A 20,819-nucleotide genomic window follows, 5' to 3' on the forward strand; every position below is an offset into this window, starting at 1 on the left:
GTATGTGACAAGACAGGAAACACCCACTGACCCATGCATGATAAAAGAGACATCGTAATCTTACCTGAGGTCCATGTCATCTTTTTCTTTGCCTCTGAAATGGTACAGTACAATGTACACTTCCAGGTCTTTCTTCTTGATTTTCTGAAAAACAACAACCACCAAAGAAAAAGAGAATAAATAAAGAAATTTGTGTGTAGAAAGAGTGATTATAATCATGACAAGGACTTGTAGAGTGAGTGTACGCGTGTGTTTATACACGAGTGTGTTTGTTTGTTTGTTTGTTTGTGTGTGTGTGTGTGTGTGTGTGTGTGTGTGTGTGTGTGTGTGTTGTGTTGTGTTGTGTTGTGTGGTGTGGTGTGGTGTGGTGTGGTGTTGTGTTGTGTGGTGTGGTGTGGTGTTGTGTTGTGTGTGTGTGTGTGTGTGTGTGTGTGTGTTGTGTTGTGTTGTGTTGTGTTGTGTGTGTGTGTGTGTGTGTGTGTCTGTGCATACGTGCATGAGTGTGAGTGTGTACATGCATGAGTGTGCGTGAGTGCGTTCATACAACAATGTGTGTGTGCGTGCGTACGTGAGTCCGCCCGTAAGTATGCACGCGTGTGATTACAGTACGCGCGATCGCGGCGCGTGCATGTATGCACAGGGTACGATAATTGTTGTCGGTGGTGGTGGTGGTGGTGAAGATTACGACCTTCTAGTAAAAAGCCCTAAATGTCAGGTGGAGGTAGTGGTGGTGGTGACGATTACGACCTTCTAGTAAAAAGCTCTAAATGTCAGGCGGAGGTAGTGGTGGTGGTGACGATTACGACCTTCTGGTAAAAAGCCCTAAATGTCAGGTGGAGGTAGTGGTGGTGGTGACGATTACGACCTTCTGGTAAAAAGATCTAAATGTAAGGCGGAGGTAGTGGTGGTGGTGACGATTACGACCTTCTAGTAAAAAGCTCTAAATGTAAGGCGGAGGTAGTGGTGGTGGTGACGATTACGACCTTCTAGTAAAAAGCTCTAAATGTCAGGTGGAGGTAGTGGTGGTGGTGACGATTACGACCTTCTAGTAAAAAGCTCTAAATGTAAGGCGGAGGTAGTGGTGGTGGTGACGATTACGACCTTCTGGTAAAAAGCCCTAAATGTAAGGCGGAGGTAGTGGTGGTGGTGACGATTACGACCTTCTAGTAAAAAGCTCTAAATGTCAGGTGGAGGTAGTGGTGGTGGTGACGATTACGACCTTCTGGTAAAAAGCCCTAAATGTCAGGTTGTTCAAGTTTTGGATCCTGAACGTGTCTCATCAAGGTTCTGGGTATTGATAAGCCTCCCAGTCCCCAGTCCATTCCTCGTTATCTCACGATGGTCAGAAAGAAAAACAACAAAAAACCCAGACACGATAAATGTGTCCATCCAGCGGTCAGACCTCCAGTTGTGAGGGGCCGCCTGGACCTTCGTCGTCGGCGCGACCATAAACAACACGGACTGCACTCTTCCCAGCACGCCCCAGGGGCCCATCAAACGCCCCGAGGTCCGTGGAAGGAGTCACAGGACCAACGCCTCCAGCACACCACCTTTCACGGAAAAGACCACAGCCCAGCCACGAACAACTTGACCTCAAGGGTTGAAATGCCAACAGGTCGTTAACACTCACAATTACAGTGGAGGAATCGTGCCCAGTTAACGGTACTAAAGGCAGAGTGACGGGGGGTGGGGTGCGGGTGGGGGGCAGTGGGGTGGGGGTGGGGGGTGGGGGGGTCTTATCTTCTCTGCTGCTTCAGCGCTTCCCTCCCTCAACTCTTGAAGATACTGGACGGAGGGTTGTGTGTGTGTGGGGGGGTGGGGGGGGGGGGCGGGGGGTAGGAGGGTGGTAGAGGGGTGGGTGTGGGAGTGGGGGTGGGGGCATTAATCATGCGTTGATTATGTGTGTGTGTGTGTGTGTGTGTGTGTGTGTGTGAGTGTGTGTGTGTGTGTGTGTGTGTGTGTGTGTGTGTGTAAGAGAGAGAGAGAGAGAGAGAGAGAGAGAGAGAGAGAGAGAGAGAATGTACTTGTGCATGTATGACGTGTTTGTGTGTGTGTGCGTACGTTTACGCGCGCGTGCGTGCGTATTGTGTGTTTGTGTGTATGTGTGCGTGCGTGCAAATGTGTGTACGTGCGCGTGATTGTGTGTGTGTGTGTGTGTGTGTGTGTGTGTGTGTGAGAGAGAGAGAGCGAGAGAGAGGTGCGCACGATGTGTGTGTGTGTGTGTGTGTGTGTGTGTGTGTGTGTGTGTGTGTGAGAGAGAGAGAGAGAACCCATGAAACTGACGATCCCAGTTGTCAATCAGCCCTTTTGGCAATCCGCCTGTCGTGTCAAGTCCTCTTAGTGTCAGGTCCTATGAGCTCGGGGCAATGGGCGAGAAGGGGCAGTTTCAGTCCAGGCAATATCGTATGTTGTGTTCCACTGTCAGTCTCGTAGATTGTGTTCTACTGTGAGACAGTACGGTATATTGTGTTCTACTGTCAGACAGTACGGTATATTGTGTTCTACTGTCAGGCAGTACGGTATATTGTGTTCTACTGTCAGGCAGTACAGTATGTTGTGTTCTACTGTCAGGCAGTACGGTATATTGTGTTCTACTGTCAGGTAGTACGGTATGTTGTGTTCTACTGTCAGGCAGTACGGTAGATTGTGTTCTACTGTCAGACAGTACGGTATATTGTGTTCTACTGTCAGGCAGTACGGTAGATTGTGTTCTACTGTCAGGCAGTACGGTAGATTGTGTTCTACTGTCAGGCAGTACGGTGTATTGTGTTCTACTGTCAGGCAGTACGGTGTATTGTGTTCTACTGTCAGGCAGTACGGTATATTGTGTTCTACTGTCAGGCAGTACGGTGTGTTGTGTTCTACTGTCAGGCAGTACGGTATATTGTGTTCTACTGTCAGGTAGTACGGTGTATGTGTTCTACTGTCAGACAGTACGGTAGATTGTGTTCTACTGTCAGACAGTACCGTAGATTGTGTTCTACTGTCAGGCAGTATGGTATATTGTGTTCTACTGTCAGGCAGTACGGTAGATTGTGTTCTACTGTCAGACAGTACGGTACATTGTGTTCTACTGTCAGGCAGTATGGTATATTGTGTTCTACTGTCAGGCAGTACGGTAGATTGTGTTCTACTGTCAGACAGTACGGTATGTTGTGTTCTACTGTCAGACAGTACGGTATATTGTGTTCTACTGTCAATCTCGTAGATTGTGTTCTACTGTTTGGCAGTACCGTATATTGTGTTCTACTGTCAGGCAGTACGGTATATTGTGTTCTACTGTCAGACAGTACGATATGTTGTGTTCTACTGACAGACAGTACGGTATATTGTATTTTACTGTCAGACAGTACGGTATATTGTGTTCTACTGTCAGTCTCGTAGATTGTGTTCTACTGTCAGGCAGTACCGTAGATTGTGTTCTACTGTCAGGCAGTACCGTATATTGTGTTCTACTGACAGACAGTACGGTATATCGTATTTTACTGTCAGACAGTACGGTATATTGTGTTCTACTGTCAGGTAGTACGGTATATTGTGTTCTACTGTCAGACAGTACGGTATATCGTATTTTACTGTCAGACAGTACGATATGTTGTGTTCTACTGTCAGACAGTACCGTATATTGTGTTCTACTGACAGACAGTACGGTATATCGTATTTTACTGTCAGACAGTACCGTATATTATGTTCTACTGTCAGACAGTACGATATGTTGTATTTTACTATCAGACAGTACGGTATATTGTGTTCTACTGTCAGTCTCGTAGATTGTGTTCTACTGTCAGGCAGTACCGTAGATTGTGTTCTACTGTCAGACAGTACCGTATATTGTGTTCTACTGACAGACAGTACGGTATATCGTATTTTACTGTCAGACAGTACGGTATATTGTGTTCTACTGTCAGACAGTACCGTAGATTGTGTTCTACTGTCAGGTAGAACGGTATATTGTGTTCTACTGTCAGGCAGTATGGTTTATTGTGTTCTACTGTCAGGCAGTACGGTAGATTGTGTTCTACTGTCAGACAGTACAGTATGTTGTGTTCTACTGTCAGGCAGTACGGTATATTGTGTTCTACTGTCAGGCAGTACGGTATATTGTGTTCTACTGTCAGGTAGTACGGTATATTGTGTTCTACTGTCAGACAGTACCGTAGATTGTGTTCTACTGTCAGACAGTACAGTATGTTGTGTTCTACTGTCAGGCAGTACGGTATGTTGTGTTCTACTGTCAGGCAGTACGGTATACTGTGTTCTACTGTCAGGTAGTACGGTATGTTGTGTTCTACTGTCAGGCAGTACGGTATGTTGTGTTCTACTGTCAGGCAGTACGGTATATTGTGTTCTACTGTCAGTCTCGTAGATTGTGTTCTACTGTCAGGCACTACCGTAGATTGTGTTCTACTGTCAGGCAGTACGGTATGTTGTGTTCTACTGTCAGGCAGTACGGTATGTTGTGTTCTACTGTCAGGTAGTACGGTATGTTGTGTTCTACTGTCAGGCAGTACGGTATATTGTGTTCTACTGTCAGGCAGTACGGTATATTGTGTTCTACTGTCAGGCAGTACGGTATATTGTGTTCTACTGTCAGGTAGTATGGTATATTGTGTTCTACTGTCAGACAGTACGGTATGTTGTGTTCTACTGTCAGGCAGTACGGTATATTGTGTTCTACTGTCAGGCAGTACGGTAGATTGTGTTCTACTGTCAGGCAGTATGGTATACTGTGTTCTACTGTCAGGCAGTACGGTATACTGTGTTCTACTGTTAGGCAGTACCATAGGCTGTGTTCCACTGTCAGAGAGAGAGAGAGAGAGAGAGAGAGAGAAGGGAGCGACGTATCCCACCCAGCTCCCCACCCCTCGCCCCTTTTTTCATGTTATTTTTTCTCAGATTTACGGGGACTGGGGTGGCAGGCTTATCAATACTCCCCTCTGCCATAAAAAAAAAGAAGAGAAAAATCCCAATGGATAAACTGGATGCTGAAAATGGTACTGGGTGATTCAGGCTTCCTTTTAACCCCTCTCCTTTGCAGCACCGCAGTGAGAAAGGATTGATACGACTGAAAGACTGTCAGGCATGCCAGCTGAAGCTCAACCCCCCCCCCCCACCATTTAGTAAACTGCGGAAACCGAAAACAGATTTTGGGGAACATACTTTTGGGGCCTTTTTTTTTCTTCATTTTGAATTATCATTTTTTAAAATACGTAATTCAGCATATATCGGACATTCCGTAACAAAATGAAATTCGTCTTCAATGACTGACACAACGCAACACAACACAAAACAGTACAGTACAACACTATACACAGAACAGTACAACACAACACAACACAGAACAGTACAGTACAACACTATACACAGAACAGTACAACACAACACTATACACAGTACAGTACAACACTATACACAGAACAGTACAACACAACACTATACACAGAACAGTACAACACTATACACAGAACAGTACAACACAACACTATACACAGAACAGTACAACACTATACACAGAACAGTACAACACAACACTATACACAGAACAGTACAACACTATACACAGAACAGTACAACACAACACAATACACAGAACACAGTACAGTACAACACTATACACAGAACAGTACAACACAACACTATACACAGAACAGTACAACACTATACACAGAACAGTACAACACAACACTATACACAGAACAGTACAACACTATACACAGAACAGTACAACACAACACAATACACAGAACACAGTACAGTACAACACAACACAATACACAGAACACAGTACAGTACAACACAATACACAGAACACAGTACAGTACAACACTATACACAGAACAGTACAACACAACACTATACACAGAACAGTACAACACAACACTATACACGGAACAGTACAACACAACACTATACACAGAACAGTACAACACAACACTATACACAGAACAGTACAACACAACACTATACACAGAACAGTACAACACAACACAATACACAGAACAGTACAACACAACACTATACACAGAACAGTACAGTACAACACTATACACAGAACAGTACAACACAATACACAGAACAGTACAACACAACACTATACACAGAACAGTACAGTACAACACTATACACAGAACAGTACAGTACAACACTATACACAGTACAGTACAACACTATACACAGAACAGTACAACACAATACACAGAACAGTACAGTACAACACAATACACAGAACAGTACAACACAACACTATACACAGAACAGTACAACACAACACAATACACAGAACAGTACAACACTATACAGTACAACACAACACAATACACAGAACACAGTACAGTACAACACAGTGTAACACAGTAAAAAAGCACAGTGCACCACAACACAGTAAACAGCACAACAGAACACAGTAAACAACACACAACACAGTAAACACAACACAACACAGTACAACACAACACAGTAAACACACCACACCACACCACACCACAACACAGTACAACACAACACAGTAAACACACCACACCACACCACACCACACCACACCACAGTACAACACACCACACCACACCACACCACACCACACCACACCACACCACACCACACCACAGTACAACACAGTAAACACACCACACCACACCACACCACACCACAGTACAACACAGTAAACACACCACAACACACCACAGAACAACACAACACAGTAAACACACCACACCACACCACACCACACCACACCACAGTACAACACAACACAGTAAACACACCACACCACACCACACCACAGTACAACACAACACAGTAAACACACCACACCACACCACAGAACAACACAACACAGTAAACACACCACACCACACCACACCACACCACACCACACCACAGTACAACACAACACAGTAAACACACCACACCACACCACACCACAGTACAACACAACACAGTAAACACACCACACCACACCACAGAACAACACAACACAGTAAACACACCACACCACACCACACCACACCACACCACAGTACAACACAACACAGTAAACACACCACACCACACCACACCACACCACAGTACAACACAACACAGTAAACACACCACACCACACCACAGAACAACACAACACAGTAAACACACCACACCACACCACACCACACCACACCACAGTACAACACAACACAGTAAACACACCACACCACACCACACCACAGTACAACACAACACAGTAAACACACCACACCACACCACAGTACAACACAGTAAACCACACCACACCACAGTACAACACAGTAAACACACCACACCACACCACACCACAGTACAACACAGTAAACACACCACACCACACCACACGACACCACACCACACCACAGTACAACACAACACAGTAAACACACCACACCACACCACACCACAGTACAACACAGTAAACCACACCACAGTACAACACAGTAAACACACCACACCACACCACACCACAGTACAACACAGTAAACACACCACACCACACCACACACCACACCACACCACACCACAGTACAACACAACACAGTAAACACACCACATCACACCACACCACAGTACAACACAACACAGTAAATACACCACACCACACCACACCACACCACAGTACAACACAGTAAACACACCACACCACAGTACAACACAGTAAACACACCACACCACACCACACACCACACCACACCACACCACAGTACAACACAACACAGTAAACACACCACACCACACCACACCACAGTACAACACAGTAAACACACCACACCACACCACACCACAGTACAACACAACACAGTAAACACACCACACCACACCACACCACAGTACAACACAACACAGTAAACACACCACACCACACCACAGTACAACACAACACAGTAAACACACCACACCACACCACACCACAGTACAACACAACACAGTAAACACACCACACCACACCACACCACAGTACAACACAACACAGTAAACACACCACACCACACCACACCACAGTACAACACAGTAAACACACCACACCACACCACACCACAGTACAACACAACACAGTAAACACACCACACCACACCACACCACAGTACAACACAACACAGTAAACACAACACACCACACGACACCACACCACACCACAGTACAACACAACACAGTAAACACAACACACCACACCACACCACAGTACAACACAGTAAACACACCACACCACACCACACCACAGTACAACACAACACAGTAAACACACCACACCACACCACACCACAGTACAACACAACACAGTAAACACAACACACCACACGACACCACACCACACCACAGTACAACACAACACAGTAAACACAACACACCACACGACACCACACCACACCACAGTACAACACAACACAGTAAACACAACACACCACACCACACCACACCACACCACAGTACAACACAACACACCACAACAAACTCTCTATGACCAGCACAGAAGCCACAAGCTCCACCACCCCCCCACCCCCCCAGAACCAGCCCCGACACACGTGGAATGGAATGTCTTACCGGGGACCCGTTGGGCGACAGACTGCGGTGCCGGAGCTTCCTGTCCTCGATCTCCAAGGAGCTGGAGCGGTGACTCCACCCGAACCTCTTCTTGGCTGGGGCCCCGGAGGACCCTCCCCCTCCTGCCGTGCTGGTGGTGGTGGTGGTGGTACTGTTCCCTTGGCCCTGTTCCAAGGGACTCGCGGACCCTAGGGAGTGAAGTGAAGTGAAGTGAAGTTTGTTTCCAGTTATGTCTTGCCTTACTTTTCGCCCTTTGTGTCCTGCCCTTTGGAGTCAAGTGAACTTTGTTTGCAGTCATGGGTAACCTTAGTCAGGTCAGTGAACTTTGTTTGCAGTCATGGGTAACCTTAATCAGGTCAGTGAACTTTGTTTCCAGTCATATCTAACCTTAGTCAAGTCAGTGAACTTTGTTTTCAGTCATGTCTAACCTTAGTAAAATCAGTGAACTTTGTTTCCAGTCATGTCTAACCTTAGTCAGGTCAGTGAACTTTGTTTCCAGTCATGGGTAACCTTAGTCAAGTCAGTGAACTTTGTTTGCAGTCATGTCTAACCTTTGTCAAGTCAAGTGAACTTTGCAGTCATGTCTAACCTTAGTCATGTCAGTGAACTTTGTTTCCAGTCGTGTCTAACCTTAGTCAGGTCAGTGAACTTTGTTTCCAGTCGTGTCTAACCTTAGTCAGGTCAGTGAACTTTGTTTCCAGTCGTGTCTAACCTTAGTCAGGTCAGTGAACTTTGTTTCAAGTCATGTCTTAGCAGTCTCGTGAACTATGTTTGCAGTCATGTCTTAGCAGTCTCGTGAACTATGTTTGCAGTCATGTCTTACCAGTCAAGTGAACTATGTTTGCAGTCATGTCTTACCAGTCAAGTGAACTATGTTTGCAGTCATGTCTTACCAGTCAAGTGAACTATGTTTGCAGTCATGTCTTACCAGTCAAGTGAACTTTGCAGTCATGTCTTACCAGTCATAAACATTAAAAACTAAAACAACAATAGTAATAATAACAATAACAATAATAATAATGATGAAGATGATGATGATAATGATGATGATTATCATTATGATAAAAACAAGGAAACATTGCTTGCAGAGAAAGGGCGACCAGTGATCGCATTTTCTGATCGCTTGGTTTTTACCCTTCTGGGACAGGCAACGCAGGCTTTTACTGACTTCTCTCTCTCTCTTTTAATTTTTTTTTCAAACCCTGTCCCTTCTCCGAAGTTACCCAGCTACGACTTCCATCTGAAATGCTGTGCCTCTTTAACCCCATCGATGCTGAACTGAACTTCGGTGTAACGAGATGAACGTGCCATGAATCTGAAGTGCAGTCAGTGCACTTTGTACAGTTTTCACTGGTGTCGCTGGTTCCACGGAACAAAAAAAATAATGCCACCGTAAGAGAAAAACAGAGAATGGTGACTGACATCTTCACCCCGTGTAGTCAACCTATTCTCAACGATGATCTTGTGACCGTATCCTGAATAGAAAACACACACAAGAATCAAGAATAATTGATCCTTTGAGCGCTGTTGGGGTATAGAGGATATAGAGCAACGACATTGGTATCATGGATAAAAGAAACTGAAATGCATACAAGAAATAAAACACACACACACACGCACGCGCCAGCACACACACACACACACACACACACACACACACACAGAGGTACCTCTTCTGGTTCCACCTGTCACCGCCCCCTCTCTGGCCTGGCCCGGACCACCTGTTCAAAGGGACAGGGGGACACAGGTCATGGATGTGGCTTCTGTGCCGCTCACACGTTGTGTTGTGTTGTGACGTGTTGTGCTGCACTGCGCTGTTTTGTTGTATGGCATTGCACTGCATTATATTGTGTTTTGCTTTGCACTGCATTGCATTGTATGGTATTGCATTGCACTGCATTATATTGTGTTTGTTTTCCGCTGCATTGTATTGTATGGTATTGCATTGCATTGCATTATATTGTGTTTGTTTTCCGCTGCATTGTATTGTATGGTATTGCACTGCATTATATTGTGTTTGTTTTCCGCTGCATTGTATTGTATGGTATTGCATTGCATTGCATTATATTGTATTGTATGGTATTGCATTGCACTGCATTATATTGTGTTTGTTTTCCGCTGCATTTTATTGTATGGTATTGCATTGCACTGCATTATATTGTATTGTATGGTATTGCATTGCACTGCATTATATTGTATTGTATGGTATTGCATTGCACTGCATTATATTGTATTGTATGGTATTGCATTGCACTGCATTATATTGTGTTTGTTTTCCGCTGCATTTTATTGTATGGTATTGCATTGCACTGCATTATATTGTATTGTATGGTATTGCATTGCACTGCATTATATTGTATTGTATGGTATTGCATTGCACTGCATTATATTGTATTGTATGGTATTGCATTGCACTGCATTATATTGTATTGTATGGTATTGCATTGCACTGCATTATATTGTGTTTGTTTTCCGCTGCATTGTATAGTATGGTATTGCATTGCATTATATTGTGTTTGTTTTCCGCTGCATTGTATTGTATGGTATTGCACTGCATTATATTGTGTTTGTTTTCCGCTGCATTGTATTGTATGGTATTGCATTGCATTGCATTATATTGTGTTTGTTTTCCGCTGCATTGTATTGTATGGTATTGTATTGCACTGCATTATATTGTGTTTGTTTTCCGCTGCATTGTATTGTATGGTATTGCATTGCATTGCATTATATTGTGTTTGTTTTCCGCTGCATTGTATTGTATGGTATTGCATTGCACTGCATTATATTGTGTTTGTTTTCCGCTGCATTGTATTGTATGGTATTGCATTGCATTATATTGTGTTTTGCTTTGCACTGCATTGCATTGTATGGTATTGCATTGCATTGCATTATATTGTGTTTGTTTTCCGCTGCATTATATTGTATTGTATGGCATTGCACTGCATTATATTGTGTTTTTCGCTTGCACTGTATTGTATGGTATTGTATTGCACTGCATTATATTGTGTTTGTTTTCCGCTGCATTGTATTGTATGGTATTGCATTGCACTGCATTATATTGTGTTTGTTTTCCGCTGCATTGTATAGTATGGTATTGCACTGCATTATATTGTGTTTGTTTTCCGCTGCATTGTATAGTATGGTATTGCATTGCATTATATTGTGTTTGTTTTCCGCTGCATTGTATTGTATTGTATGGTATTGCACTGCATTATATTGTGTTTGCTTTGCCGCTGCATTGTATTGTATTGTATTGCACTGCATTATATTGTGTTTGTTTTCCGCTGCATTATATTGTATTGTATGGTATTGCATTGCATTATATTGTGTTTGTTTTCCGCTGCATTGTATAGTATGGTATTGCATTGCACTGCATTATATTGTGTTTGTTTTCCGCTGCATTGTATTGTATGGTATTGCATCGCATTGTGTTGTATTATGTTGCTTTGCGTTACGTTGCGCGGCGCTGTATTGTGTTGTATGGTGTTGCATTGCATTGTATTATGTTGTATTGTGTCGTGTATACTTTGAGCACCTGCTAACAGAGACAGGTCACGAAGGTGGCTTCAGTGCTGGTCACGGACATTGTATTGTGTCGTATTTCATTGTTTTATTGAATTGTATTGTATTGCATCGTGTTGTACTGTATTGTGCTATACTGTATTGTATTGTGTTACATTGCTGAGCACCTGCTAACAGGGACATGGGGACACAGGTCACGAAGCTGGCTTTAATGCCAGTCTCAGACACTCTTTTGTGGTGTTTTATACTGAGCTGTTTTGCTTGCAAGTGTATTTGTTCTACTATCACAGTGGAAATTTCATCAGAATTTTGCTAAGGGACAACCCATTTTGTGGCAGGGACAGGGTTTTCGTACACATGTCTTTTTGTCGTCAAAAGATTTAGAGACATCATGAAAGCGTCTTCAATATTAGTGGCACAATCGTCTACCTTATTAAAGAAAAAAAAAAAATTCGCGAACAATCTTGGAGACATCATGAGGAATAATTTGTGAAGTTGCAGAGACTCTTCATTCATTTTTTTTGTCATGAACACTTTTTGTCATGAAGGTGGCTTTGACATTAGCCGCACACACAGTGCATGCATCGTTTATGTCGTGAAAAGTCCAGTTAGACACAATAAGAGATGACTCAAAAGGTGCAGAGACTGTTCAATCATCTTTTTTTTGTTTGTTTACCGTCAACAGTTCTGGGACAGTGACTTCAGTGAGAATGTATATTATTTTCTGTCTTGAAACGTTTTAGGAAATTATGAGGGATGGCTTATCAAGCTACAGAGACTGTGGGTTCGTTATTGTCTTTGTCGTGACAAGTTCTGAATACACACCATGAAGGTGGCTTTGTGGCTGATGCTGTACATGTATATTTAATTTTCTTTTCATGAAAAACTTTGGAAACATGATGAATTGCCTTTTAATTAGCAAAGACTGTTCATATTTTTTTTATGTAAACAGTTTCGGGTACGCGACGAAGTTGGTTTTATATATTAGTCATATACACAGTGCATATATCGTTCACGTCGTGGAAGGCTCTGAAGACCTCACGAGTTGTTGCCAATCAAGTTGCAGAGATTCTGTATTTATCATTTTCTGTCGTGAACAGTTTAGAATGTAACAAGAGTTACAGCTTATCAAGTTACGCTGACTATGGATTTAGTATTTTGTGTCGTGAAAAGTTTAGGAGACATCACAAGGGAGGGCTTGGCATCTCAGGCTGTGCGTTTAGTATTTTGTGTCGTGAAAAGTTTGGGATTGACGTATATCACTATGCTAGTGTGCTTATTATTTTTCTTGTCGTGATAGTTTTGCACAAATCATGAGAAATGACGTATTAAGGTACACATGCAGTGCTTGTAAATATTTCTGCCATTAAAGCTAAATATTGAATACACACACACACACACACACGAAAAAACCCACACAAACAAATATAACTGTGATTGGCCAGTATGCCTAGTTACTCATTACGAGAGAGGGAGCATGAAGGTAGCTTGGTAAGCTGCAAAAGCTGTGCATATATGTATTTAATTTGTTTGCTTTTCGTGAAAAGTTTAAAAACTAAACCCAGCTGTGCCTGGTCCGCGCCTGTCGAGGGAATGAGACCATAGGAAGGTGGGTTCCACATCTGTAGCAGAGGGAACGTTGGCACTAAAAGCTGAAACCTTTTAAAGCTATTCAGTTCTGCATGGCCCGAATCTCTTCACAATGGGTGTTGGGGACGGAGTGGGTGCACATTATGATTTTTGAAAATGCAGAGGATGTGCATCCATTCGTTTACTTTCTGTTGTTGTAAAAAGACTGGGTATTTGAAATAAATATAATGGTTTATCACAGTGTGTCCTTTTCGCGCTCTTTAAACGGATCTGGAATAGAAGTAAATGAAAGGGGTGGAGAGGGGTTGGGGGAGGGGCGGGGAGAGAGGGGGTGGTGGTGGAGGGGGGAGGGGGGGGGGCGTGGCATGACAGCCGTGTGGGAACAGTGCTGGACTTTCAAACTGAAAGTTTCCGGGTTCGTTCCCTGCACAGTCTGGTGGGTTTATCCTTTGACATAGAATTCATGGGCATAGTAACGTCACCGAAGATATCATCAAAAAGAAGGAAAATAACCCTGGAAGGCTGGAAATTCTCACATTTGATCTGGAGTGGTATATGTCTAGACAATGTTCTCAGGTTTTGGCTGTTTGTTCTGGATATTGATTTTGACTTTCTACTGTTCTTTTTTCTTTCTGGCATAAAAGGGGATAAGGGTGGAAGATATTTCCGATCTCTCAGGTCAACTGATGGTCAGACCTGATAGTGCCTGAATCCCCGTCCATTTGGAAGATCACGTCGTTTGGTTACACAGACTTCAAGAAAAATTAAATACCATGATTTGGTCTTTTGAAGAAAACTTGCTGAAAATAATTATAGGCCAGTTCAAATCAGAGGCGCCGTAGCAGAATCGGTTGAGTTGTGATCCAGTGTTCACCAGTGAACAGGGTGTTTCGACATGGTGTTGTGTCCTTGGGAAAAGCTGATTCTCCTCACAGGTGTGAGTGGGTACCTGACTTCAGTGGAGGAAGGTTAAACCGGCGGAAGGAGAGCACTGGGCCCCGCCTTACTGTGGCGGGCCCTTGACACAGCGGACATGAATTCACCGTCACGATGGCCGTAACAGGCGACGGGACCTTCAACATTTTCGACTCTGATTTTGCATTATTAGCTGGGTTATCAACTTTGTGTGGCTGAGACGTGGCGAATGATTTGACAGGAACGGTAACCACCACACTCACCATTGACTAGTGACTTGCTGATTTGAGGGTTGCGTCCCGTTGAAAACCTTGCGTCCAAAAGAATGATAAAAATTTACACTTCAGCTTTTCTGTATGTTTTGATGAAGTTGTTTTTGTTCCGTCTTTCTTTATTTTTGTTTGTTTTTGTTTTGTTTCGTCTTTTTTTTTGTTTTTGGCTGCCCACTCTGTGTCCTAAAGGATTATACGAATTTGCACTTCAACTTTCGTTTTCGGTTTTGATGAAAATGTGTTGTATTACTTCTTTGTTACCACGATGCAGCCCCACCCAATTTTTGTTGATTTTTTTTTTCCTGTCCGCCAATGTATTTGTCCAACTACGAATAGGAACTGTTCGACATAATTTTGCCAGTGACAATCCCTTTGTAATCGGGCGTTCGTTTACGTGCGCAAACCACAAGCTGCACACGGGACCTCGGTTTGTCGTCTCACCGGAAAGACTAGCACCCAGACTCCCACTCGAAGGTCCAGTGGAGGGGAGGTGGGTATAAATCCCGGTCCGTATACATGGGATTCAAACCCATGGACAATCGCTTCCTCGTCGTGTGTGCATGATCACTACGCCACCACTTCACAGTCTTCTCGTGTATCCCTGTGCCCTTTCTCCCATGTTTGACAGGAAAATCAAAGCGAAGAGACTGGTCATTCGGATGAGACGATATATAAATCAAGGCCCCATGTGCAGCACGCCCTTGGCGCACTGAAAAAGAACCCACGGCAACGAGACTTTGTCCTCTGGTTAAATTCAGAAGAAGAAACCAACTCTGATATAACTACACGCAGGCACTCGAGGCTTGACCAAGCGTGTTGGGTTATGCTGCCGGTCAGAGTGTATGGGTTTGTCCGAACGCAGTGACGCCTCCTTGAGAAACTGAAACTGAAACTGCCCAGTAACGGGGGGCGGGGGATGGGGGCGGGGGGGGGGGGGGGGATGCCCTTTCTCCTTCATTGTTGTGATTAACTCACTCAGTACGGCCAGTCCTCTCTTCTCCTCTACACAGACCCCTCGGATGTCCAGTGGGTGTCTGAATGACCCAACCTTTAGCTTCCCTCGTCAGAATTGTGGTATTCTTTGTCAACATTCACCTCTTCAGTATAAGAGCCTTCCGCTTGCAATATTTTGATGATGGTAAATGAGGTGAAATGCTGATAACGTCATCTCTTTCGCCGTTCGTATGGAGAGAGTTAAAAAAAAAAATTACTGGGATACTGGGACATTTTTCTGTAATTCTACTGAAGGTTTTGTTCAGTGGGGTTGAGAACTTTTCGGCATCGATCTGTGTTCTTCTCTTCTTCTTCGTTCGTGGGCTGCAACTCCCACGTTCACTCGTATGTACACGAGTGGGCTTTTACGTGTATGTTCGTATTTACCCTGCCATGTATGCAGCCATACCACGTTTTCGGGGGTGATCTGTGTTCTGAATGCATTATAGTGCCGTGATCTGTGTTCTGAATGAATTATAGTGCCGTGATCTGTGTTCTGAATGAACTATAGTGCCGTGATCTGTGTTCTGAATGAACTATAGTGCTGTGTTCTGAATGAATTATAGTGCTGTGTTCTGAATGAATTATAGTGCTGTGTTCTGAATGAACTATAGTGCCGTGATCTGTGTTCTGAATGAATTATAGTGCCGTGATCTGTGTTCTGAATGAACTATAGTGCCGTGATCTGTGTTCTGAATGAATTATAGTGCCGTGATCTGTGTTCTGAATGAACTATAGTGCCGTGATCTGTGTTCTGAATGAACTATAGTGCCGTGATCTGAATGCATTATAGTGCCGTGATCTGTGTTCTGAATGAATTATAGTGCCGTGATCTGTGTTCTGAATGAACTATAGTGCCGTGATCTGAATGCATTATAGTGCCGTGATCTGTGTTCTGAATGAACTATAGTGCCGTGATCTGAATGCATTATAGTGCCGTGATCTGTGTTCTGAATGAATTATAGTGCCGTGATCTGTGTTCTGAATGCATTGTAGTGCCGTGATCTGTGATCTGAATGCATTATAGTGCCGTGATCTGTGTTCTGAATGAACTATAGTCCCGTGATCTGTGTTCTGAATGAATTATAGTGCCGTGATCTGTGATCTGAATGAACTACAGTGCCGTGATCTGTGTTCTGAATGAACTACAGTGCCGTGATCTGTGTTCTGAATGAACTATAGTCCCGTGATCTGTGATCTGAATGAATTATAGTGCCGTGATCTGTGTTCTGAATGAACTATAGTGCCGTGATCTGTGTTCTGAATGAACTATAGTCCCGTGATCTGTGTTCTGAATGAACTATAGTCCCGTGATCTGTGTTCTGAATGAACTATAGTGCCGTGATCTGTGCCGTGATCTGTGTTCTGAATGAACTATAGTGCCCTGATCTGTGTTCTGAATGAACTATAGTGCCGTGATCTGTGTTCTGAATGAATTACAGTGCCGTGATCTGTGTTCTGAATGAACTATAGTGCCTATAACTGGTTGTAGTGTTATCTATTAGTGTCCTCTTTCTCCACCTCCTCTTTCGTGCTGCCATTCACCACAGTCATCATCCTGATCATCACTGACCTTCTTCATATTCACTTCTTTTATATATATATATATATATTTTTTTTATAATCATCATCCCTGTTACTGCTATTATTATTATTATTATTATCATCATCACCACCACCAGCTTCATCATCAGTCGCCGAAAGCTGTGAAAAACAGAACCGTAAATAAAGACGTGCGCACTTTACTGTGGATAAAAAAAATTCGTCACCAATAATGGAAATCACTGGACGAAAAAAAAAAAAGAAAAGCTTTTGCGGCCTGAAATCCACCATACATCGTTATCAGTTTCAGTGTCAGTGAAGTGTGAACGCCTGCAGATTGATTCGTATACGCTACACCATAATTATCTACATGAATAAAATGGAGCAGATGCCTGAACAACGCGTAAACCCATTGCTCTAGTCAGGCCTGGACAGCTTACCGCACGTGCGTGCGTACGTGTATGTATGTATGTATGTATGTATGTACCCTCTTGGCCGAGAGAGTGGGGATGTAACTTGGGCAAGACACTCTCCACTATGATCAAATTCTAGCCCAGTCAGGACAGCAGGTACTTCCTCTGCTGTTCTGATGGTCTTTGTCGAACACGACTGACAATCATATACATATGTATGTATGTGTATGTGTGTATGTCTATATATGTTTATGTATATATATATATATATATATATATATATATATAATCTCTCTCCCTCTCTGTGTATATCAGTTTTATGTATGTATATATATATATATATATATTAATATGTATATATATATATATATATATATATATATGTATCTATATATATCTCTCTCTATATATATGTATGTATATATATATATATATATGTGTGTATGTATGTATGTATGCATGTGTGTATGTATGCATGTATGTATACACGCATGTATGTATGTATGTGTCAGAGAGAGAGAGAGAGAGACAGAGACAGAGAGAGACAGAGAGAGAGAGAGAGAGAGAGAGAGAGAGAGAGAGAGAGAGAGAGGTGGTGGGGTGAGGGGTGAGGTGAAGCTTCCTGACTCTTCAATATTTCCCCCCTCATTTCACAAGGTGTCATTTCTGTGTTTAGGATGTAGGGTGTTGAAGTTGACTGTCGTCTCAGACTGTTGTCGCGGGGTCTTAGGGTGCAAATTGCCTTCTCTTTCCACGGTCTTTGCTTGTCAGTCTGAGGATCGGTTGCTGATAATGGCATGGATCATTTCTGTCGGTTTGTGTCCGCCCGTCTCTCTCTCTTTTTTTTCCCTTCCAGCTTGTATTTCCCCCTGTCTGACTGTCCCTGTTTCTATTTCTCTATCTTTCTCCATCTGTGTGTGTGTGTGTGTGTGTGTGTGTGTGTGTGTGTGTGTGTGTGTGTGTGTGTGTGTGTGTGTGTGTGTGTGTGTGTGTGTGTGTGTGTGAGAGAGAGAGAGAGAGAGAGAGTGAGATAGATAGATAGATAGAGAAAGAATGTGTGTGTGCGCGCGCACGCGCGTGTGTCTGAATATGCGCTTGAGTGTGTGCGTGCGTACGTGCATACTTATTGTGTGTATCGTTTTTCATTTCTTACATGAAATTAATAACAGAAATGTATCACAGCATTCTGAGAACCATACGTCAGTCCGTACTGAAGTGGTTTTTTTTGGAATGCCTTGGCCAGACTTTTAGGTGCTGACACACAGAATGCAAAATGATCAAACCACAGAAATTAAAACTATCACTAAAAGAAAGTAAGGCCTGACACTGAAACTGCTCCAGACGATCCAGGGTGTAGCTGTGTTGTGGGGTACTCAGAATGAGCGGTGTGGGAATAATGCCACTGATGAGATGCGGATGATGAGTTAGCAAAACACACACACACACACACACACACACACACACACACACACACAAGGTCGAACTTTCACAGGCATTAGTTCATAGCCCTATTTCTGCATTCCTTTAATGTACTTCAGAATTGCGTTAATGGTTTCTGATTATTGTTATCATTATTGAATTATTACTGTTAAATGTAATTGTATGTTAGTTATGCATTTTTTGGTAGTTTTCTACCTTTTCTGTTTTCCTCTTCCCCCCTCCCACCTCCCCTGCCCCTCCCCTTGCCCCCCCTTTTTTTCTCTTTTCTTTTTTTTAATCGTCTAATATCACTGATAGTCAAAAGACGCTGAACTAAAGAACGAACACACACAGACACACACAGACACAGACACACACGCACACACACACACGCCCGCACACACACACACACACACACACACACACACACAGACTACAACCAACCAACCAACCAACCAAATCAACAGCAAAAGACCTAAGTCAGGTATTTCCTGGATCGGTGATAAGAAACTCTAGGGACAGCTGGACAGTACAAAGTGGACCATTTCTCCTGACCGAGTACTTGAGTCTGGCGCTGCGGATTATATTTAAGCACGCTGTATATTTCGATTTCATTGATCGGTGATAAGAAACTCTAGGGAGAGCTGGACAGTACAAAGTCTCTTTGTCTCTTTTAGAGTTTCTTATCACCGATCAATGAAATCGAAATATACAGCGTGCTTAAATATAATCCGCAGCGCCAGACTCAAGTACTCGGTCAGGAGAAATGGTCCACCTTTCACCCCCCCCACCCCCCCTAATAAATTTGTCATATGTGTTTTTTGGTGCTTTAGAGTGTATAGATCACGAAAGATCATGTTAACATAAAAACTCTTGGGACTCACTGTCCCTTCTGGCTTAATTTTGAAGGGTACCCATCTCAGGTGCCGCGGCTGCTTTTCGTCGGTCCAAAACCTTCCATAAGTTTGGTGATCACCCGTGTCTTTGTTATTTGAGCTACGAGAATTTCCTTTATGTTTTTGTTGACAGTAATGCCTTCTGCACCATATGCCATAATCAGAACGACAATATATGCATTAAAGTGACCGCAGTGAAGCTACGTGTGTACCCACCGTCTGTCACACGTTGCGAACTGTGAATTTGCCTAAATGTTTGCAATTAACTGTCTCTCTCGAAAACTGTGCAACTTACTAGAAACAAAGTACACCACAGTTTCAAAGAACCGTCTGTTGTGATTCTTTTGAGCTAAGCCACATCACCATGGGCCTATTCTGCTGTCCTCTGCCGCCGGTTTATCTCCCCTACCCCCTATTTGGCTTCAACGCCAAATAAATTCTTTTCAAATTCATATTGGCATGTTTATTGAAAAAAAACCCGTTTATGTTCACTTTCCAAGTGTGAGCACATGGGTGTGTGTGTGTGTGTGTGTGTGTGTGTGTGTGTGTGTGTGTGTGTGTGTGTGTGTGTGTGTGTGTGTGTGTGTGTGCTGTCCTCTGTCACCGATTTATCTCCCCTACCCCCTATCTCATCATTCTGAGTCGCTTCCCTCGGCATAAGTAGAACGCGACTCTTCTGATACGTAGGATATGACAGCTTCTTCTTCGTCATC

At 43.3% G+C, this 20,819-nt stretch overlaps 1 protein-coding gene across 1 annotated transcript in view; it reads right to left on the reverse strand.

Moving 5' to 3' along the window:
• Positions 1–20,819, reverse strand: part of LOC143286309 (uncharacterized) — a 481,716-nt gene that overhangs the window by 17,325 nt on the left and 443,572 nt on the right. The window contains exons 14-15 of the mRNA XM_076593847.1: positions 8,545–8,674; positions 65–144 (exon numbers count right to left, since the gene is read on the reverse strand). Of these exons, the coding sequence (XP_076449962.1) occupies positions 65–144; positions 8,545–8,674 (210 nt within the window). The remainder of the gene's footprint in view (positions 1–64; positions 145–8,544; positions 8,675–20,819) is intronic.

This window comes from Babylonia areolata, chromosome 10, assembly GCF_041734735.1.
Source record: "Babylonia areolata isolate BAREFJ2019XMU chromosome 10, ASM4173473v1, whole genome shotgun sequence".
NCBI classification, from domain to species: Eukaryota; Metazoa; Mollusca; class Gastropoda; order Neogastropoda; family Buccinidae; genus Babylonia; species Babylonia areolata.